The sequence below is a fragment of the Ambystoma mexicanum genome, chromosome 2p, assembly GCF_040938575.1.
Source record: "Ambystoma mexicanum isolate Mex_15411 chromosome 2p, UKY_AmexF1_1, whole genome shotgun sequence".
In the NCBI taxonomy this organism is placed as follows: Eukaryota; Metazoa; Chordata; class Amphibia; order Caudata; family Ambystomatidae; genus Ambystoma; species Ambystoma mexicanum.
In genome coordinates, this window is record NC_090923.1 from 1,348,771,220 (window position 1) to 1,348,794,703 (window position 23,484).

At 47.5% G+C, this 23,484-nt stretch overlaps 1 protein-coding gene across 1 annotated transcript in view; it reads right to left on the bottom strand.

The window, feature by feature from the left end:
• The window catches only part of DRG2 (developmentally regulated GTP binding protein 2), a 322,437-nt gene that overhangs the window by 68,118 nt on the left and 230,835 nt on the right, over window positions 1–23,484 (bottom strand). The window contains exon 8 of the mRNA XM_069645707.1: window positions 10,832–10,929. Within this exon, the coding sequence (XP_069501808.1) occupies window positions 10,832–10,929 (98 nt within the window). The remainder of the gene's footprint in view (window positions 1–10,831; window positions 10,930–23,484) is intronic.

Sequence of the window (23,484 nt, forward strand, 5' to 3'; positions counted from 1 at the left end):
TGTTAGTAAAAACAGAACCGAGAAAGCCAACCTCCTAAATTACCTTATTTCCATTGTGTCAGCAACTCAGTAAAGGTAAGGAAAGCAGAGTATCAACTTAGTGATGTGTCTTCTCTAATGCAAGTTAATTGAATCCAGTATATTTTTAACTGGGAAAAAATTACGTTTTTAGAGAGCTTAAACAGTTTAAGGTTTGTATGTTAATATTATAGTGACAACGATTAATAGAGTTTCACGGAAAAATAATCTGTCTCATGTCGCATGATGCTGCACTGTGTTTATGTAAACATGTTTCCTTAGTTATGAGCTTGTTTAAATGCTAAACAGTGGCTTCAATGATGTTGAAAGCCATCATATTAGACCATTCTCACATTTGCTTTGCCTGCCAATTGTTAGGTAAGATTTTCATATTTATGATAAATCTTCCTGACTGGTGTCAACCCCAGAACCTTTTGCTTGGACTTGGTAATTATTTGACCTTGTCCCTAGGATGAGTGGGAATCTTTCCACACCCCTATCCCCTAGTCTTTTACTCTTTGTATGGGTGACCTTTGTATGTCTCTGCATAGTGTATGGTTGGAGTTGCAGTTTCCTATAACTTTTGGGTTTAGGCTGGGTTGCCCCTTTGGGCTTCCCTGATAATTTCTCTTTAATGTACTTGGGTGAACTACTGTTCCCAAGGGGCAAAGAGGGAATTTCATCTCCCTTTAGATGTTAGACAGTGATCCAGCACATCCCACCTTATGCGGAGTGCTGGGGAGATACAATGTATCCCCTTGCTTACTTACCTGTACCAATCTGTTACAATTGCAAGTTTACTGGCTGGTGGCAGTGGTTTTACCTTAGTGAGATTTTAGTCTTATCACTCACAGGCTGATAAATCAGCCACGGTAATACACAGAATGGCCACCATTTTTTTTAAAATGATGGACTCCTTTTTCATCAATTCTTGTTTGCTTGTAGTTTTCTGAGGTCTTCCCCTACGATTCTAGGTGGGAACAACTTCCGTGGGAGTTTTGTCTTCGGCGGCAATCCTTTGTATTCCCAGCCAAGGCTCCAGAGTGTCTGAGAAGGCATGAAGCGTGGGAGGAATCCAAAACTCTGCTGCCCTTTGTCTTTCACCTTGCCTGAAAGGAGCCCAGTGTCAATGGGTCTGGCTGTCCTGATTGGATAGCCAGACCGACCCCTTTCTGTAAAATTCAGGGAGAGATTGCAGAAGTAGTGTTGCATTTCCTGATAAACACTCCGAACCTGGGCCCTGCTGACAAGTCTACCACCAGAGCTGAAACCAGAGGAAGATAAAGAAAGGACGGCTGTAGCGATTTCCAGCGACCGAGGATCCTGCTGTGCAACCGGAGCCTGCTGTAACCGTTCCTTCCAATCGACCTTGGGGTCCTGAGCGTGACGACTCCTACCCAGAGCCTGGTGAGATCCACTTTGTCTCAGGACCTGCAATTTGTGCCATACCATGACGTGCTGCGACCTTGCTGGGCTGCAATACCCCAATACACTGAGACCTCGAACCATTGTGCGGTGCATGGTCTTCCGAAGTCCGAATCTATCCAAAACTTTGGTGGCCTCCTCCTGGCTCTCCAGAGACACGATTTGAATCCCTGAAGTCCCCTCACCAGAGTGCAGGACAGAGAGAGTGAAGATAACCCGACCGGCGATACTTGCTCTACATCTGGATGCTGTAAAAATGCACCAAATTCACAAAGCCCTGTGAATTCATGAAGTATCAGTTGCTGGAAGCCTCCTCCAACGACTGCTGCGGCAAGTTCCCATCCAGTGTGCAGTTCTTTCTTCACCAGACCAAGAATCCAGCGACAAACAAAAGAAATCAGTTTGAAAACCTTTATTTCACTATAAGGGGTCAGTGTAATTCCTATCCTGCCCTAGCACTACTTTGGGTATCCCCTTAAACGATGTTTCTAAGGATAGTCAAAGTCAGTAAGTCCCAAAACAATATCAGTGTGTGTCAAACCTATGCTTGCCCTCACTCTAGAAACAAATGTTGTGCAGGGGTTCTCTAAAAGAAAAATAGTGTTCCAAAATGAAGTGTAAAACAAGACTGGGTTTAGGTGGCTTTGTCAGGTTCAGCTTTGCCAGTTCAAAATAGTTCAACCTAAAAGTGCCCTTGGAATCTCTCCAGCAAGGTTCTTGTAGCTTCAAAACAAATTAGTTCACAAAAGTTCATAGGTTCACTTACACCCCCTTCCCCAAGCTTCTCAAAATTCACATTTCCTTTAGGCCTCTCTGTGCTGCCTTCGCCAGGCTAAGGCCTTTCTCGTGTCAACAGTTCACCACAAAGTTCACAAAAACACAAAAGTTCTGCTTTTCAAGATTCTCTTTCAAAACACAATTCTTCCTCTTAAGTTCAAACAGTCACAATATTGTGGGGGTTTTGCTCCCACTTCACTTTTGGCATAGCTCCCCCTTTGGTCACCTTCTCTCAAGTAGTGCTGTTTGTATCTTCCTTTTAACACTGGGTCAGTATCAGACTTTCGAGAACGCACAGCTTTACTTTCCCCTATGCATAAGCTCTCTGATACTTAAGGCCCTTCTCTTTCCTTCCATTTGTGCAGCTCGCATGTTTCAGTTTCTCTCCTTTTCTTTTGTGACGCTTGCACACTTTCCCTTTTAGCTTCACAAGCGCACCAGGTTGCTTGGCATTCAGGAACTCACTGCTTTACGCAATGCTGTCGGGAAGGCTCGCCCGCTTCGGCGCTGAGGTCAGGGTCTCCCCACCTGCCCCTCAGATACCCCCCTGGGACCTGGACTCCTCCCAGGGAAAGGAGCATCTGCTTTGCCATTGAAAACAGGACTAGGCACGTCGAATACGGTTCCTTGGAGAAAACTCCCTTGCCACGCTGCAACCCTCACACAAGCCCGGGTCAGCGTCTCAGAATCCCTGTCTCCTCCGAATATTTTGGGGACCTCCAGCTGCAGCTTCCTGTTCTCTGGCTTTGTTGGCTCGCTCAGCATTCACAACTTGCTCTCTCTGGTAAAAACTGGTTTAGGAACAAGAACGGATCCCTGTTGGCTCAGCCTTGCTTCTGCTCTCCTAACTGCTGCTCTCTGCTGAGTGCTCCACCTTTTTAAACACTTGCGTCTTTCCTGTCAAGCAGTTTGAGGTGCAAGTCCTTGGCTTCCCTTGCCTGAATCCAATTAGGCCAATTAATGGGACATGCCCGACTCTTAGGTTTCTTTCTCTTCATCCCAGTACTAGAGTGGTAGGTAATAGAGTGCAGGTGTGTATAGCTGTTAAGTGCCGGACTCTGCTTCATTAGTAGGACATATTGGTAGGGTGGTGTACTAGGCCTCTACTACACATCAGTGTAGTAGAGGCCTAGAAACAGATGTGTATAGGTGCGTTATGACATGCATTACTTACCGTAATAGCATTTCTGATGATTGTATCTGCTTAGATTCACATGCTGTGCATATGGTCCGACATCCAGTGGTAACCGCAGAGTATTGCATCTTGTCTTTCGGGGACCGAAAGGGGACGTCGGCATAAGCGTGTCTGTAACACTATCCCTATCATGACGTGTAGTGTACTCAAAATCCCTCACGCGCCTTGGTCCCTCCGATTGTATTTATTCTGCCATGAGGGAGCTGAAGGCTACTGTGGTGAGTACATGAAGAAGAGAGAAGTAGTAAGAGGTCTATGTTCCTTCCACCCGAGCGGGGAGGTAGGGAGGGCGCATGTGAATCTAAGCAGGTACCGTAATAGCATTTCTGATGATTGTAAGTAATGCATGTCTTCAGATGCTTGTTAATCTGCTTAGAATCACATGCTGTGCATAGACTAGTGAGCAGTACCCGGAGTTGGAGGTGGGTTGTGAGAAGGAACAGTAGAAAAAAGATGGATTAGTACTGCTTGTCCCACCTGAGAATCAGACCTAGAATGAGTGTCTAGGCAATAATGTTTTGTAAAGGTGTGTACAGAACTCCAGGTTGCCGCTTTGCAAATGGACTCAAGGGGAACATTTGCAATGAATGCTATGGATGCCCTAGTTCCCAGAGTAGAATGTGCTCTAGGCTTGAAAGGCAGTTCTCTCTTAGCAAGAGTGTAACATAGTGTGATGCATTTGACAATCCACCTTGAGATAGCTGATTTAGAGACAGGATCCCCTGCTCTACTAGCTGCCACTGAAACGAAAAATGTGTTTGTTTTCCTCAGTGGTTTAGTTTTTTCCAGGGAGCACATGACTGCCCTGTGCACATCTAGTGTGTGTAGGCTTCTTTCGGCCATACTAGTGCGATTCTGGAAAAAGCTAGGTAGTTCAATCGATGAAATTAATCTCGAAGTTCCATGTGAACCAGTCGCAAATCTGGGGTGAGTGCGCAGATCTACCTTATCGCTGTGGACTGTAAAAAAGGGGTCTAGAACAGAAAGTGCCTGTAGTTCGCTAACCCTTCTAATAGAAGTGATAGCCACTAGGAAGGCCATTTTATAAATCGGGTATTTTGGACTTGCTTTATTCATTGGCTCAAAGGGAGCTCCCATGAGCCTGGTTAAAACCACATTTAGGTCCCACCCTTGAGCTGGGAGAGAAATGGGAGGATAGATCCTCTTAACCCCTTCCATAAAGGCCTTAATCACCAGTATCTTCCACCACAACACCTTTTGTTGTGATGTGGTGTAGGCTGAGAGAGCAGCCAGATGAACCTTTAGGGAATTGAAGACCAACCCAGTGTCTAACAGATGGGTAAGGTACAGCACAATGTGTGTGGGTGAGCAATCGATGGGATTGACGCCCTTGGAATTACACCAGATGACAAAACGTTTCCATTTGCTGGCATAGCAATAACGTGTGTTAGGTTTTCTAACTTCCTTGAGTATGTCCATGCACCTCTGAGGGAGCTGTAGGTGTCCAAACTCTATGACCTCAGGAGACAGGCTGCTAACTTCAGAGTTTGTGGGCATGGGTGTAGGGTCTCCCCCCCTGTCCTGAGACAACAAGTTGTATGGGCAGGGTAGTTTTACTGGTGGGGAAAGGGACATTTCCATCAGATGAGCGAGCCAGGGTTGACGGGCCCACATGGGGGCCACTAGTATCATGATAACTGGTTCCTGGTGCATTGGGCATTCTCCTGAGTTGCGAACAGGTCGATCTCTGGGAAGCCCATTCTGCGAAGATGTTGGACACAATGTCTTCGTGCAGATGCCATTTGTATTCTTCGGGCAGAGGAAAATCTCTGCTGAGCACATCTGCCAGAAGATTGAGTTCCCCTGGAACATGTTGGGAATACAAACATCTTGCGTCTGAGAGCCCATATGCAAATGTTTTGGGACAGCTTGGATAGCCCTGGGGAGTGAGTGCCCCCCCCCGTTTGTTCAGGTAATACATGGTTGTCGTGCTGTCTGTTAGAATCAGCACTGTCTTCCCTTGTAGTTGCATCTGAAAGGCCTTTAATGCCTTGAACACCGCTAATAGCTCCCGTAAATTTATATAGTTGGACGCTACTTGAGGGGACCACACTCCATGTGCTGTCTGCTGAAGCAGGTGAGCCCCCTACCCCGTGAGAGATGAGTCTGTCGTGAGAGTGGCTTCCACTGTAGGAGTGGTGAAGGTCTTCCCCTTCAAGAGGTTTTCTCTTGACCACCACTGCAGAGAGAGAACGGGGGCTGGCGAGACAACTACAAGATCTTCCCTTTGTCCGCTGGCCCGATACCACTGGCTGTTGAGCCACTCTCGCATGGGACACATGCACAGCCGCGCATGTGGAACCAAGTATATGCACAACGCCATCATTCCTACCAAACGCATGGTTTTGCGCACCGTCACCTCCCGAATGGCTACATATTGAGGGATCTGAAAAAGCATGTTCTGAACCCACTCGGTGGAGGGGAAGACGAGGCAGTCTTTCGTCCGGATTAGAGATCCCAGAATTTGTTTTATTTGAATGGGGACTAGACTGGATTTCTTCTTGTTGATAGAGAACCCCAGACTGAACAGAAGATCTTCGGTCTTTTGGGTGTTCAAAAAACATGTGTCGTACAAGTCCCCTGTTATGAGCCAGTCGTCGAGGTAAGGGTAAGCCGGGACATATAACCTGTGCAGGTAAGCTGCAGCTACTGCCAGGACCTTTGTAAACACCTTTGGCGCCGAGGCGATGCCGAAGGGGAGTACCTTGAATTGGTAATGCCTGTCCTCTATCATTAATCTTATATATTTTCTGTGCGCTGGCAACATTGAAATATGAAAGTATGCATCTTTCATGTCCAATGTTGCCAAGTAGCCCCCCTGTTTTAACAGTGGGGTCACCACCTTTAGCGTTACCATGCGAAACTTCTGAGGTTTTATGAACTTGTTCACTGGACGTAGGTCTAGAACAGGGCGCATGGGGAGGTCCTTTTTGGGTACAAGGAAGTACACTGAATAAATACACTCGTTTACCTGAAGAATAGGGACAGCTTCTATGGTGTCCTTTCACAGCAGCACTTCCACCTCTTGATTCAGGATGTCCAGATGGTCCAGTGAAAGGCGCCGTGAGCGCGGTGGTCTGAATTGTGGAGGTCGGGCAAATTCCACGCAGTACCTGTGGGCGACCGTCTTTATGACCCACTGGTCTGAAGTTATCCCGTGGATCCGATGGTGATTTCTGACCGGAGGCTGCGGCTCATTTAGGATTGGGGCCTCTACCTCTGGCTTTGCCGACCCCTTTGAGGGTAGTATGTGGGGCTTCCTGATGTTTGTCCGGCATTGAGGTTTCCCGTGCCACAGTTGTTCTGACTTGCACAGGACTGCCCTTGAAAGGACCGCCAAGAATTATTTCCTCTGTGGGGAGAAGGTCTTTGAGTGATTTGTTGCAGAGACTTAAGAGTCTCATGCTCCTTTTTGGCTGTTTCTAGGGCCTCACCGACCGCCTTTCCGAAGAGGTTAGCTTCCTCAATTGGTTTATTGATGAGCGAGTCCTGTATTTCAGGTTTAAATCCTGAGGTACGCAGCCAAGCGTGCCTTTTGATTAAGGTTCCTTGGGCCAGAGACCTGCCTGCTGTTTCAGCCGTGTCCAGAGTGTTCTTTATTACATTCTGGTTCACCTGCCTGCCTGCGGCCACAGTAGTGTGAAGCTTTGACCTAACGGGCTCTGGAACCTCTTGGAGACCTTCCTGTACTAGGTTCCATTGAGCGTCAGCATAACTCGTCAATAGCGTAGTGTTATTTGCTATGCGTGTGATATATGCGGCAGCAGAGGTAACCAGTTTACCTAGGGCATATAGCCTCTTGGATTCCCTATCTGGAGGCACCTCCCCCGTAGCAAGGGGTAACTCCTGCCCGTTTCCGGGTGATAGTCACTACCAGGGAATCGGGGGTGGCATGCCCTTTAATGTATTGAGGGTCCAAAGGAGCTGGCCGAAATAACTTTTCAATTCTTGGGTTCACTACCCGGGTTTGAGCTGGTGGGGAGGGATCCAATCTTCTCTTAATAGAATTAAGGAGGAGAATGGCCTGACTAGCGGGAGGTTTCTCCTTAATAATATCCTCTACAAAATCCTGCTCAGGCACTGCCTCTTGAGTAGAGATTTGAAAATGCTCATCTGCCTTCTTTAACATGGTACTGAAGGCCATCTGGTCGTCTACAGGCGAGGCCTGCCGAGCCAGGGTGGACGGAGGGGAAATCCGGCACAATACATCAGTGTCCTGATCTTGATGGGGAAGCATCCATGGGTCTGTCCCCACTTGCTGGGTTTCTTCCCAATTGTCTGTGGCATCCGCCTGGTCGTCATCGTAATTCTGTAGGAAGGAAGGTTCTTCATCTGGACGATGTCTTCATGCTGGACGGGGACAGAAGGCTGATCTTCTTGGAAATGTGAAGCAGATTGAAGATTAGGCTCTCCACAAGATCTTTTCGGGGAAGGATGCTCAGAAAAACTGATAATTCTTTCAAGACGGTCCATACACCCTTCAAATTTCTTCCTAGTCCATGTAGAGGACCCAGAAGGGCCTACGGGTGGAAAAGCGCCGTCTTCCGCCCTTCAGCGCCGAATATTGTCTCTCAGGGTGCTGGAAAGAGGCTCTTTACTGTCTTCATAGGCATCATGAGAATCATGGCACCATGGCGTATCCAAAGATTTGTCCACGGCCTGCCCCATGTTTTTCGGCGGAACAGGAAAAAGCCCAATCGCCAAAGTAATTCTCGAGATGCTGTGTTCGATTATCACCGAATCGGCGTGAGTTAGTGAGTCCGAAGGACTATCGGTAGACTTATTGCCTTCCGCTGCCTTAGAGAGCCTAGCGGACGGTTTTTCGCCTTGAGGCCTAGTCGTTATTTTTGGGCCTACCGCGGCCTTCGGGACCATCGTAGCATCGGATTTCCGCGCTTCGACATGTAAACCTGATTTAGGGGTAGCGCCCTTGTTTGTCTTGGACTGCCCAGTCGCAAGACACTGCTGCGGATGCGGGGAAGGCTTTGGATCTGTACGATCCAAGGAATCCGCCGAAATTTTCAAAGGCCGTGCTGGCGCTTTCACCATTTTCGACATACCCGTCGAAATAGGTGTAGGGGGTTGTGTGCTTAATGAAATGCGATTGTACGTACCTGTCACCGGGTGTTGTCCATGAAGCGAGAACAGAGTCAGTCCTTAAAGGATCAGGGATGGGCGTGGCGGACCTAGAAGTGTCTGCCTCGAGGTCTATCACATACGCAATGGATGTTTGGTCATCGGAGGTACCCCCGTCACTTTCGGCGGGTGTGGCCTTGGGGGAAAGGGGTTCCACCCACGACATACCGTACGCGGCCCACCGCTTTACAGGGCGCTCCTTAAGGGTCTTAGGCCGAAGGAGTTTACAAGCTGCACACCGCTTCTCACGTCCTGTGTTCGTCCTTCCATGGATATCTGACCCTACACTTAGGGCAGAACCTAAAAGGAGTCCTTTCCATAACAAAAGGGGAAGATGACCAGACCTAGAGGGTAAAGAGGAAAGACATACCGGAAATATGGCCACCCCGACCCCACTCTCCCTACTGTAAAGGCCGGCCAGAAGGCCAGGCCACGTAATGCCTCAGCCGCCGGATCGTAGGCGCCGAAATCCACCGCCGTAGACAAGTCCTCTGTAGTCTTCGTCGACATTTGTCCTTGGCGTCAAAATAACTTAAGGGGGGAATAACCGACAAGTCTGTTAAGGATAAACAATGTCTCTTATGTAAGAGCTCCGTTATAAGACGACCAATTATCTAGGCAGAATAAAACAATCTGAGGGACCTCGGCGCGTTAAGGATTTTGGGTACACTACACATCACGATAGCGATAGTGTTACAGACACGCCTATGCCGTCGGACCATATGCATAGCATGTGAGTCTAAGCAGATTAACAAGCATCAGAAAAATGACTTACCATACATCATTCATCTTCCTCCTCACAGTACTGTAGGGACTTTTACCATAGGTAATCTTTCTTACTCTTGGAAGCCTCTTCCTCGTTGGACTAAGTGTTGGAATTTGGGACGGGGGAACAGGATAGGGCTTATAATAGCCCATAAAGGCTAAGGGAGAGTGGGGTGATGGAGAACTGGGAGAGGGGGGATACCGTGTCTCAGCCTTAGTCTCGGGAGGATAGCTCACGGGCAACGTGCTTGCCTTGGAAGCAAGATGACGCAGAGCACCACAGGTTTGATCCCTGGGTCCGCGCTTAGAAACCTCTAGGTATTAAGCGTGTTATAAATAACCTATCATATCATATCCTCTTCCAACTCCCCAAGGGACTCCGGTGATCCTCCCTCGCTTGTCCACCCCTAGGGTCGGGATCCAAAAGCAATGGCCATTCCCTGGCCACCTGAGCAAAAGATCCCAGGGGAGTAAATGTGAAGACGCCCTCAGGTTTCTCACAACCATCTCAGATGTATGGTTTTGTGAAGCCCTTTAGTTGGACTTTAGAAAAACTGTCCTAACAGCAAATTAAAAAATAAAATCACTACCTGTGAAAAAGGAGTTCTCTTAAACTAACAAACCAATTACATTTTTTTTTAATCACTGCAACTGAACTTTAGAACACTTTTGTACGTCAGAGGGGCTGCAGCTTGAGACATGGTGGGCATGCATTGGAGGAGTGGACAGGGTGTTCAGTTGTCCGTCCTATAGAGCCCAGCATGCAAGGCCTCAGGGTTGGTGGGAGGAATGAATGCCTGTACATTTTGTCCTGCAAGTCAACAGAACTATAGTCTTTCTGATGTGGCAGGTGGAGGGTGGGGTTTACAATTGCCCAGTGACCATGGTAATCTAAAAGGCTTTACAAGATTCTTAATCAGTGTAGAGGGGATTAAAAGAACCATTAAAATATGTTTGTTGGTGAGCATTTTTACTGAATGGGAGTCAGTTCCTAAACTAATAAACCAAGCATAAAGCAATTTGGGACTGTTTTAGAGAAATAATGCACTATTCCTTTTAAACTTCTAACAGTGGTGCAAAAATAATGTTCAAGAAAAAAATGGTCTGTAAATTTAAAAAGTACCATTTATCAAAGGCGTAATGTCTGCCTTTGAATTAGGTTTTAAAAAATCCACACATGATCATATATCTAGGGCCTCATTACGAGTTTGGCAGTAAATCGATTACTGTTACGACCACTTGTTCCTGTGGGTTTATTACAAGTGGTGTAATTCCCCATTGGAGGTAAATGCTCCACTTTATCCCCAAAATTATAATTCGGCAGTGTGTGAAAAACAGCAGTAATTCAGTTACAGCCCAAAACAGTGCCAGTAACAGAATTACCACCATGTTCTTCCCATACCACAGAACATGGAACGAAGCCAAAAGTCTGTAAACCTACCTTTCTGATATGAAACAAGCGAGAGAAGAAAAGGAATAGCCAGTGTTACTCACATATAAGCATGGCATATAGACACGGTTTCCTACAATTACATCAATAAAATCATCTGGGGTGGCATCTTCTCGAAATAAGATTTCAGCATTAAATATTTCTGAGGTGGGCGTTAAGGAAGTTGCTTTAGCCACATGAAACAAATAATCCCGTACAAATACATATTTTGCACATTTCAGAAATACCTTTTCATGGTCATATGAATCCAGAGAATGCTGATTATGTACCCAAATGTCTTTGGAAGCTAGTGCATAAAAATCTAGAACGCTGTATCATTATTGAAAAAAAAGCAGTACACTGGCCAAAGAAGTCATAGAGTATGCTGGCGCCAAATGATTGAATTACATTATTTTTACAATGATCAATCTGAACAGATCTACTATAGGATGAAAATAACTCACCAATAAAAACATCAATTAAGGCACAAACATCTGGAAAACATCTGCTTCAACACTTGATATTCAAGAGACTAGAGAGTCTGATAGATGGTCTTTCTGTAGTTTGATCCTTCTTTAAGAGCAGTTGACATATACTACATCACCCCACACCATCTACAGCTTGAACATTTAATGAAAAGTGATGTAGGTCACAAGTCAGAAAAAGGAAACCGGTTTGAGGAGGGAACTGTAGATACTACATCAGGAGCCTAATCTCTTTGGATGATAACTAGCAGTCACAAAAAAGTCGGACACATTATGGTAATCCCACCTAAATGCTTGCTGCACAGAAACCTGCTGCCAGGATAAAAAGGGTCTGTTAAAAGTCTTTGCTACATAGCCTGAGGCAAGGCAAAAGTAGTACTCTGTGGCAATGGCAAAACAAAAATCAAGGTTTAAAAAAGAAAAAGAAAAAAAAGACACGCAGACGCTCATATTTCGATAAGTTGTTCCCTGGTACAGGGGACCACTAGTCCACGAGCAACGTCTTGAGCCAAAGCAATGCTCCCCACCCCAAAATGCTTTCATTAAAAATGATCATGCTAATCTATTTTTTCCACCCAACGCAATGCCAAGTCGAGTACCAGTTTATGAAGATCCGCAGCGTCAGTGGTTCCTTCCCTGCCGCCTGGAAAGCATTCTGACCGCGGCTGCTCATTGAAAATCTCATATACAGCCACGGAGGTGAGAAGCCATTGCCCACAGCCATTGTGTGCAGCATGTTCCATGTCTCCATGTCCTTGAAATGCCACATTGCATAGCATAAATTCGTTTTGGAAAATTAGTCAACATTGCTAAATAAAACATTTTTGATTAGCAATCCAACTCATTTGATATCAATTGCTAAATATTTTTTTTCAAATGGAACAAAGCACACACTCCGTACATTTATTTACAACACTTTCCAGCATAGAAATAAAAATGGACAACAGCTAAAGGGTATCTCCAGGCCACCTGTCATGTCCCACTAAGGCGCTACCACAGGCAAGAAGGAGCTGAATGCACATAGTGTTAGCAGCCCCAGTTCAAACTTTCACATAGGTAGCTAATTAACGTTTTGTCATTTTGGGCGTTTGTTAGGGACAGTGCTTCTAAAATCCTACTAAAGGTTTCATAAACGTATCTGAGGCAATACAAAATTCCACTCTTAGTAGAAGGCTGTACCACCTGAGAACCTTTGGAAGTGTAGACAGACCAGCCAGGCTTACATCAGGAGGGAGAGGGGGCTGTGGGAAGGTACAAAGACATTGTAGCATACATATGGTCCAAAGAAACACTGAAACACTATGTATTGTAAAAGTTAAATGGTTTATTTAAATACAAGTAGGCCAACATAAATCTTGGGGAGACAATAACTATAACATATCATATAAACATTTATAAAAACCAACTTAATACTTATTGTATGCAAACCTAAGCATAAAGTTTAAGTTAAGTATTGTTCTCCAGCATGGGTCTGGCATGGATTCACATGCTCATGAATAACGATTACACAGCAGTACACATTACACAACCACAGGAGGTGGCAAGGCTCAACAGAAGCAATTAACACTTATCCCTGGATCAGCCTCACCTCAAGTGAACAGGTTGCGTAGTACTGCCAGGCAGACTCTGGACACCTCCCTGTAATCCCTGTCGACGCAGTAGAACCTCGTGAAGATATGCGTGGACCTCCAAGTCGCAGCCCTGCAGATGTCGAGCAGGGGTACACCAGAAAGGAATGAAGTCGTCGCAGCGATCGCTCTGGTCGAGTGGGCTCCCAGACAGCCCGGCAGAGGCCGGTTAACCCACCGATGACGGTGCATTATGCAGCCAGACAGCCATCTTGAGATGGAAGCCTTGGACCCGGTTTTCCCCTAATTCAGAGGACCAAAGGTCACAAACAATCGAGAAGTCTTCCGAAAACTTAGGGAGTGCCACAAATATTTTCAAGGCATGAGCAACATCCAGCAAATGCAAGGTCCTCTCCGCCGGTGACACAGGGTTCGGGAAGAAAATGGGCAACACCAAAAGCTCATCGAGGCGGAATTCCGAAGGGACCTTTGCCATGAATGTGGGGTGTGTACGCAGCATCACCCTCGATTTGAGGAAAGTCAGATACGGCTGCTTGCAAGACATGGCTTGGATCTCACCACCAGGAATGCCGTCTTCAACGAGAGAGAGTGGGGCTCGATGCATAGGTTCGAAAGGTGCCCCCATGAGTCTTGTCAGGACTAAATGGAGTTCCCATGCCGGGGCAGGCGCCTTCACCGGCAGGAAAGACCGAAAAAAAGCCCCCTGAGAAACTCCTTGACAGGTCTGAGGGATCATACCGAGGATCTTCCCAGGGATCTGGTGTAGCGTGAGCTGGCCACCAGGTGTACCTTGATGGATGCGTGAGCTAGACCACCTTTGACCAAGGAAAGCAAGTGTGGAATCAGCTGTGGGGCCGTGCTCCCCACAGGGGTAATCTTCTGCAACCAGCACCACATAGAAAAAAGCTTCAACTTATGGCCATAGCACTTTACTGTCAACGACACCCTGGCTTTGGCAAGGACCTCCCTACAGTCCGCTGGCAGCGCATAACCTCCAAACTCTAAGGCTGCAGGAGCCATGCATTAAAGTTCAGAGATCCCGGGTCGTGATGAAGGATTGCGCCTTTCTGCCTGGTGAGCAGGTCCGGAAGCACCAGTAACTTGGCTGGAGGGGTCACTGACAAGCTGAGTAGGTCTGGATACCAAATCTGCCTCGGCAATGCCCTGGGGCCATCTTGCACCGACACTGAGTATCGGTGCAGGAGAGGAAAAAGGGGGGGGAGAAAGCGTGAACACAAACAGACCTTGCCACAGGAAGGAGAACCCGTCCCCCATGCTCCTCGATTAGTGGAATCTGCTGCCAAACTTCTGGCATTTCAAGTTTGCTGCTGTGGCAAAAAAGGTCGATCGGAGGTCTGCCCCATTTGACATACAGACGGCCCATCTGATCCTGAAGAAGTTCCCACTCCTGGCAGGAGCGCAGTTTCCTGCTGAGGGAGTCGGCAATGGTGTTCTTGACGCCTGCCAGGTGGAACGTGACGAGGAACATCCCTTGTCCAATGGCCCAATGCCACAAGCCCCAAGCTTCCTTGGAGAGCGCTGGGGATCGGGTGCCCCCTTGCTTCCTGATGTAAAACATGGTGGTGTTGTCTGAAGATCCTTACCACCTTGCCTCTCAGAGAGAGTAGGAAAGACTTGAGGGCCAAGGACACTGCCCGTAGCTCCAGGCTGTTGATGTGCAGATCCTTCTCCCCCAGAACCCACAGACCTCCGGCATGTAGTCGCCCGGTGTTAGCTCCCCAACCTTCCAGAGAGGTGCCCATGGTGACTGTCTCTGGTATGGCGGGGTCTGAAATCCCGTCCCCTGGGTGAGGTGGCTGCGTACGCCCCACCACTATCGTTGCGGAACTCCTCGTTGACGGGGTTCTTGTCCAAAAGGGACACTTGTATCCAACGTGCATCCAAGAACTCCTCTAGGGCCGCATTAGTAACCTGCAGAGTCGGATGAGGTTGATGCAGGACGACATCATGCCCAGCAATTACTTCATGGCGCGAACTGTGGCCGTCTTCGCCTATGATGGTCGCTGTACCTTCCCTTGAATAGCCGCTAGCCTCTTCTCCGAGGGGGATTCCAGGAAAGCTACTGTGTTGAGTCTGGGCAGAGGAACAGTGCGCTCTGCGATGGTATAAGCAGGACTTCGGATAGTTTGCAGAAAACTCCAGCTCCGTCAGCAGTCGGACGGTCTCCTTGTGCTCGGCCAGTGCCCGGGAGCGGGCATGTACCAGCCAATCGTCCAGGTACACGTGTATGTCCTGCAAACATAGGTGGGCCACCACTGGGACCATGCACTTTGTGAACACCTTTGGGGCCGACTTTACACCGAATGGTAGGGCATTGAACTAGTAGTGTTGGCCTTGTGCCACGAACCGTAGGAATGTCTGATGTTTCCTGTGGATGGGGTCATGGAAGTATGCATCCTCCAGGTCCAAAAAGTCAAGAAATCCCCTTCCTCCAATTGGCCGAGCACGTGCTGCAATGGGATCAACCGGATTTTTTGGGACTTTAGGTATTTGCTCAGATGGCGTAGGTCCAGGATGGGTCTCCAATCCCTGGTCTTCTTTCTTACCAGAAAGTATATGAAAAAGACTCCAGAGCCCTGGGGCCATTGGGGAACGAGTTCCTTCGCCCTTTTCCGTAACATGGATCATACTTCTTCCAGGAGCTGAGGGATGTGCTGCTCAAGACACGGAACTGGTGGAATATGCAGGCACCTGCGTTCTCCAAGGTTTCTCCCTGGGTGAGAACGTCCAGGACCCATCTGTCGGTGCAGATCTTCCACGTGCTGATGAACCTTGTCAACTGACCTCACACACTGGGGTGCACGAGTGGGCGCCGACATCTTGGCCGGTTCAGGCTTGCTTGGGCGCCAGTGCCCTGCCCTGTGGGCGACGGCGATGATGGCCTCAGCTGCCGGAGTTCTTGGAGCACCCCTTTAGGCTTCCTGCATGGAGGTTGCTTGTAAGACATGGAGAATCCTTTGGATGATCTGCTAGACTTCCCCTGGAGGAGCGCAAAGAGACAAGATGCTGCTGTAGAGTGCCAAGGGAGTGCACTGTCTCCATGGCCGTCTTTATGGCTTGAAGGGATTTGTCGACTGCCATTCCCAACAGGTTTTCGCAGTCGAATGGCATGTCCAGCCCCTTTGCATAAACATCCTGGCAAAAGTTAGTGGCCTTCAACCATCCCTGCCGACGAAGGCAAACACTGTTTCCAATCTGTCGGAAGCCTGTGTCGGCGATGTTCACTGCCACAGTAATGGCATGGTCCAATGCCACTGCCTCTACCTGGAAGAGGGCGAGAGCCTTGGTTTTTTGTCACCGGGAAGGAATTCCAGGATGGGTTTTTCTTGAGGGCCAGGCCCTCTTCCCAAATGTCATCCAAAAAGAGTCCAGACATGATAGTCTTCCTCTTGGACTCTCTTCGCTGGTATAGGAAGCCCTCCTTTTTGGTTTTGTCAGGCACCAGTTGGAACAGTTCAGAAGGCCTGGAGATCAAGTGGAATGATCCTACCTCGTCTGCTGGAGAGCCTCTATGAGGAGCATCCAAGTGCAGTGATTTGTTGTCCGCCGGGACAAAGTCCTCATCTTCCGTCGGTTCCCGTGTCCGTGTGTGTATCCGGAGCCACTGGTGGAGTCGGGTCGTGTTGGGTAAGAATTGGTGCAGTACAACAGGTGAGGACCACACAAGACTTATCTGCTTGGTATTAGGTAACCCACCTTTTAATATAGGCCCATACTACACACGTTGGTAGTGTGACTGAGCAGCCAGGCTCATCTATCTTAAGAGGGATAATGCGAGCTGTAGAGCTGAACAATTTCATTTACCAATTCAGTTATTGAGTTGTAAAGGGAGGAAAGGTTAGAATATGACTGAAGATACTTTCACCAGTTTGTTAAACAATTACAATCTCCTAAAGTGAGGCAGGTAAACTTTTATCCCAGCAAAAATAGTAATCACAATTATAACCTATGAGGGAACAAGTATTGCCAAAGTCAGTAGGTTCAGAGGAGTGCCTTTAGGGAGCTAGGACAGCCAAAGTCAATGGACAAATTCAATAGTTCTGATGCACTTCCTCTTAGATTAAGTCTGCACAAGTTAGTAAGTTCAGAAGAAATAACAGTTACTCAAGTGAGCTACTTTGTAGAGAGCACAAGCTGTTAGGCCAGTGCAGGTGAGGTGGTATCAACTCTAAAGTGGAACAAAAGCACTTTGCAGGATAGGAAGCACAAGTTATGGCTAAAAGGTGAGCACTCCAAGCCCCACAGTACCGGAGATTCGAAGAAAAATGTTCCAGCTGGATTTCGCCTTGCTACAGCTTGGCAGACCCTTGTTCCTGGACCTCGGTCGTGGTGACAAAAGTAAGGACATCAGGCGGGCTCCTGCGACAGTACTCGGGAGAGGGACTCCTCAGCTACGGATTTCCTTTGTTTCAGCGGCACTTCAGTGTTTTGGTGCCTTTTCCTTGTCGTCAATGAAGAACGAATATCTCCGGTTGGAAGAAGCCTGCTCCCTCGGTCCTCAGGATGCCTACGAAGATTTGGCTGACTTTGGACTTTAAGAAGATGCACTTGTTAATGGTCACAGGACCACTGGCATTGGGCTTCTGCAGCTCTGCCGAGACACAGCAAGTCGGGGGTTGTGCCAAATGGAAGCTTGTCTGGAGGCTAGTTGGTCCCACCAAGGGAGGTAGTCGGCCCATACAGGTCTTCCCAGTCGATGTGAAAACGGGGTCAGCAAAGCTGCAAGGCTCCACGGGGCACTTCGCGTTCCGGCAGGGTATTGTTGGCGTCTTGTCACGTCTTGTTCGGATGTTCCTCTCCAGTGGTCGACTCTTCTTCTAGTCTCAAAAAACGCACTTCATATGCGATTTCCCATTCATTCACAGCCTATGCTGTCAATCACACAGCAGGGTGGCCGGCTAATCAGGACCGGTTTCATTCAGGCACAACTAAGACCCTGCCTCACTTCCTGCCTTTCCAGACACACTGGAGCCTGGGCGGGCTTCAGGGCTGAAGCCCGCCAAAGGCAAAAACACACAAACGGCTCAAACCTGTTTCAACTAACAGAGTAAAAGCCCAGAACAAACTAAACAGAAAATTGTGAACAAAGAAGACGGGTCATTTTGAGAAAATTGACACCCATGGGTGCTGTACTGCAGCCGAGGGTTCCGCCTGCGGTAAAGATACACACTGGTAGTAAAATTAAACCACTGCCACCAGCCATTTAAAGTAAGTTAGTGTAACAAAAATGTTAAATGAGCCCCCCAGCACTCCTCATAGGGTGGTGTGTGGTGGCCCCACAAAGAGAAAAGTAATCCAGGGATCATCTTACTATTCTTGGGAACAGTAGTTCACCCAAGAAAATGTATTTGAACATTCAAAAAAGTCCAAGGGACTTTTCAGTGGCACTGCACCTAAGGTGCTTTGTGTCATTATACAAAAAGCAGATGCCTATGGAGTTTGTCAGACTCCACAAAACAGTAAAACACAAAAATCCCAGTCAGGAAAAATACATGAGGGAGTGAGAAAAATGTCTGTCTCACTCAGGAGGAACAAATCAAAAGCCCCAAGTCCAGCAAAAGAGCTGGTGCTCTCCAAGGTTGAAGGGAATTGGCACAGAAATGAAAATTCTCCCCAACAGGTCCAGACGTGGTGGAGGAGGCCAATGCAGTGCCGTCAGTCAGGTGACACTTCCTCTTCTTACATGGAGGCTGATCATATCATTTCCAGACAGAAGACTCATCATCAAAATACTTCCCTTGTCTATAGCATGAGTTTTCGCAGAGGCGGAAGAGGGACCCCAGAGGTCTAAGAGCCAGCTGTAGGCAGGTCAGGATAGGGTTCAGATACAGGAAAGTCAGAGTTCCAGAGGATATCGGCTTTAACAAATAAGTATTAGCTTCAGAGTTAGTTACAAGTGTCCAGGGACTTCACAGAAGGCTCCCTATATGTGTCCAGCGTTAGGCTTGGGCAAATGGTATGGGGAAACTCCCAAACACTCAAATCACCCACTCAGCCTCACAGGATTGACACAAGACTTAAACCAACACAGTACCTCAGCAGAAAAGAATTGATGTCTTCACGATGCAGCAGCACAGGATCCGGTTCTTGGATTCTTGGTCTGGAGACTGACGAAATGGACACTGAAGGAAAACTGGCAGCAGTCATCGATTGGGGGAGACTTCCAAAAAATGAGTCTTTGCAGCTTTTTGCGGCTCTGTAGATTTAGCGCCCTTCTACAGGTACCCTATGAAGAATGAATACTGCCGGTCAGCTTCCCTTTACTCTCTTGGTCCTGCACTCTGGTGAGGGGACTTCAGGTATTCGAATTGTGCCTCTGGAGGTCCAGCAGGAGTCCACCAAGAGTCCACAAAAGTTTTGGACGGAATCTGATTTCAGCAGACGATGCACTAATGCTCAAGGTACCCTGGCATCAGCGTTTTGCATCCCCGAAAGGTCACCTACCGTCGAGGGAGGGCTAATTCTGCCCGTCTTCTTGAGACTAGTGTGCCTCTTAAGTCTCTGGTTAGGAGTCGTTGCATTCCAGACCCTCCGGTCGCTTGGACGAAGGGTTACATCAGGCTCTGTTTACACAGCAGGCTCTCCAGCTGCTGAAATTTGCTACAAACGTCTTTTCTTCATCTTCCTCTTCAGATACAGCTCCAGTGGTCGACTTGTCACCAGTTTCCAGGATCTGAGTATTTATCAGAAACTACAGCACAACTTCTGCAAACTCTTTCTGCAGAAAGGGGAGGTCTGGCTGTCCAATCATGACAGCCAGCCCCCCAGTGGGAGGATAGCTCAGGGGCAACGTACTCGCCTTGGAAGCAAGACAACACAGAGAAAAACAGGTTCAATCCCCGGGTCTGCACTTAGAAACCTCTGGGTATTAGGCGCGTTATGAATAACCAATCGTATCATATCATATCATACAACTGGTTCCTATAAGGCAAGGCGAAGGGCAAAAGGCTGCAGAGTTTTGGACTTCTCCTTTACTTTCTGCCTTCTCAGACACTCTGGAGCCTCGACAGGGAATACAAAGGATTCCCCCCAAAGCCTAAACTTCAACTGAGGTCTTTCCTGGCTAGAATGGCATAAGACGACCCAAGAAACATGCAAAAGAGAAACAGTGATAAAAGAAGGAGCGCACCATTCTAGCAGAATGGTGGTCCTCCCGTGCATTACCGCGGGTGCGTTGACAGCCTGCAAGTAATAATGACTAAAAGTCATGAGTCGTTTCACTGCCACCAGCCATTCAAGTTACCTGGTAATTGTAGCACAAATGTTACCAGGTAAGTGAGAAAGGGGATACAGTATCTCCTCAGCACGCCACATAAAAGTTGTGCTGGCTCACTATATCAAATGTAAAGAGGATGGAAATCCCACTTTACCCCATGGGAATAGTAGTTCACCGAAGTACATTAAAGAGAAATTAAAAAGGGAAGCCCAAAGGGGCAACCCAGCCTAGGCCAAAGGTCATAGGGAACTATGAATCCAAACACACACCAAGGAGAGACATAAAAAGGTCACCCATAAAAAGAGTAAAAGACTAGGTGAGAGGGGGAAAAAGATTCCCCTTCACCTTGGGACAAGGCACAATGATTACCATGTCCAAGCAAAACGTTCTGGGGTTGACAAGGAACATGAAGATTATTCTCATTTATGAAAATCTTGCCCAACAGTGCTATGGCATGAAAGGAGCAGCAGCTGAAAGTGTACTGCAATTCTAACTTCCACAGAACCAATAACATTTTGTTCATTATAGTACGTAACATTATGCTTTAAAGGGTTCTTAGTCTTCTAGAAGATATGGTTATGGGGGAATTCTCAGAAATGTGCTACTTCCCTTTACCTTGGAGACCCACAGCAACTTTGCTGGATTTTGAGGACTTGATTTTATTTTTTTAACCTGGAGAGAGCGAGACCCTTCTTCCCATTCTCTCGTGTATTTTAATGTGATTTTGTACACTGTGTTTCTTTCTGGTTGTGGAGTCTGACAAACTCCATAGGCATCATCTTTTACAGTGTGTCACACAGCACCTTCAGTGCAGTGACACAGGAAAGTCTTTCAGATTTCCCAAAGGTTTAAATCCCTTCTCTGAGATAAACTACTGTTTCCGAGAGAAGTAAAGTGAAATTAACATTACTTACATTTTTAACTTTCTAGACCCAGCACACACTATCTTACAATAGGGTGCTGGCAGCTTCTCATGTAACATTTTTATGTTACCCTTTCCTCACTGAATGGCTGCTGGCAGTGGTTTACTTTTTGCTACCATTATGGGATTTGACCGCAGGCAACGGTCGCAGCCACGGTTAAAGCACCCCCGGGTGCCATTTTTGTCAAAATGGCCCTGGTCGCCTTTTTCCTCCCCCATTTCTTTGTGCAAAGGTCCTTCTTGAGATTTAATCTGCGCGCCAAACCAGGTTTGGTTCCTTTGTTCGTTTTGTCTTTGGAGGGCTTCACAAGTGAAACCCGCCTCTGGCTCCAGGGCGTCTGGCGGGTACAGGAAGCGAGGGAGGTGTCCGAAACTCCCTGTGCTTAGCCTCCTAGCATAAAGGAATGCATTCTAGGTGTTTGGCTGGCTGGCTGTCCGGCAAAGAGAGCCACCTTGCTGAGTGACTGACAGCTGGGCTGGAATTAATGGGAGCAAGCTGCATAAAAAGGCAAGGCTTTTTGTCTTGGAGGGCACAGTCGACCACTGGACGAAGTAATCCGAAGAAGAATTTGAAGACGCCTGCTGCAATTCCTGGACCATTGGTTTGCCCGGTGAAGCCCTGCTGCTTTGCTGAAACTCCACTTTCATATCGACAGAGAAGCTCCTGCAAGGACGACTTCTCCCTTTGAGTTGGTGGGACCAACCAACTCCAAAGTAAGCCACCTGGACATCCGCTCAAAGCAGGTCGAGTATCCACTGTAGTCATGCTGGAAAAGGATAGCCAGGGAGCAGAACACCAGTTCCTGTGCGTTGCTTTTAAGCTGACCAAGAGCTCCAGGAAGATCCTCCGGACTCCCAGGAAGCAGGACTGACCAAGCCTGAACCTCCTCATCAGAGTGCGGGTCCCCAGACACAAGGAAAGCCCATTTCGACAGCCAGGAACCGTTGTGTTGCTATTTGCAGTCGGCGCGAGGAGAACAGACACTTGTTTGAAGTTTGCCGGTTGCGAGCGGTGACCATCCCATTGCAGGAGTTCCCAGAAATCCTCCCGCTTGTCCCTACGACTGAGGCCCAGGAACATCGAGATCTGCAGAGCTGCACAGGAACAGAAGTCATCTGCTGCACTTTTTTCTTCAACCTAAAGGTACTGTAAAGTCTAAGAGAACTTACCTCTTGTTGTGTAGCCACTTGTCCTCATTGGAGACTTGCTTGGTTGCATGTGTAGAGTTGCTGTCAGCTTCTTTACTTCACACGCCTAATCAGGTTGTGGCCCTACTTTGATTTTCTTCTGTTCTACCAAAACATTTAAAAATACTTTCTACTTACCTGCAAGAAGTGCTTCAGTTCACCTTGACTTTTGCCAACTTAACATTAGCTGGCCTAGGTTCCCTGAATTACTCTTTTCTCTTCTGCTTATGTGTTTTGCCTTCCTTCCAGGAAAGGGTTAACTGACTTTGCATTGGGGGGGTTGTATTGAAAGTACTTACCTACTTAAGAATAACTGTATGAAGTTTTATTCTGAACTCTCTTCTCTTTAACACTACTCCTAAGAATCTTCTAAATGCAACAATGATATATTAATGTCAACAGCACCGTAGCTATTGAAGTCACCTGAAGGTGTAGTGCCTGTCTGTCATCCCAAATGGTTATTTGCTGATTTAGATAACTAAGAGTGTATTTTGGAGGGTATTTGTGTTAATATTACATTGTATGGGTGGGTACCAGGTCTGGGGAGTCAAGTAGCAGGTGTGATGAAATTACTACTGCTTTGCTGGAGTATAGGGGTGAGTAGTAGTGAAATGACTTACTCAGCCCGGACACTTCTACAAACCAACAGTGATCCCAATCATGAAAGAAAGACAGTGGAGATAAACCTCCTTTGACTTTTGTGGTAGCATGGCCAGAGAGAAGGGTATACTCTCAATAGGGTGCGTGAATACGATTCAGTAGTAAACCAAACCGCAAAGTATAATAGTCCAAAATAAAAGGAATGTCCAATCCAGATTCTATGGGCCTCATTACAGGTCGGGCGGTCCGGAATTAACAGTGGCGGTAAACCCGCCGCCACTGTTAATTCCGGACCGCCCGATCCAGAGTCCTCCAGGCGGGAGGTGATGTTCCCGCCAGGTCTGACCTGGGGGTTTAACACCGCCCGCCTGCAGGCGGACGTGGAAACACCAGTACCATCACGAGATGGTGCCAGTGTTTCCACTTCCCCATTCCCATTGAGTCCTATGAGACTCAATCGGAATTTATCGAATTCCGCCTCCGGAATTCCCGGGACACCAGGGTCGTAATGCCCTGGTATTTCCGGGAGACATGGGGGCAGAATGGTATTACGAGTCCGGCGGTAACCAGGTGGTTTTACCGCCGGACTCGTAATGAGGCCCTATAACTTTAATGTTGTAAGATGTTTACTTTACAGCACTTTATTACCATCTTTTCACTTAATTTCTTGACTTTGCTGGGAGCATTAGGCACTTTA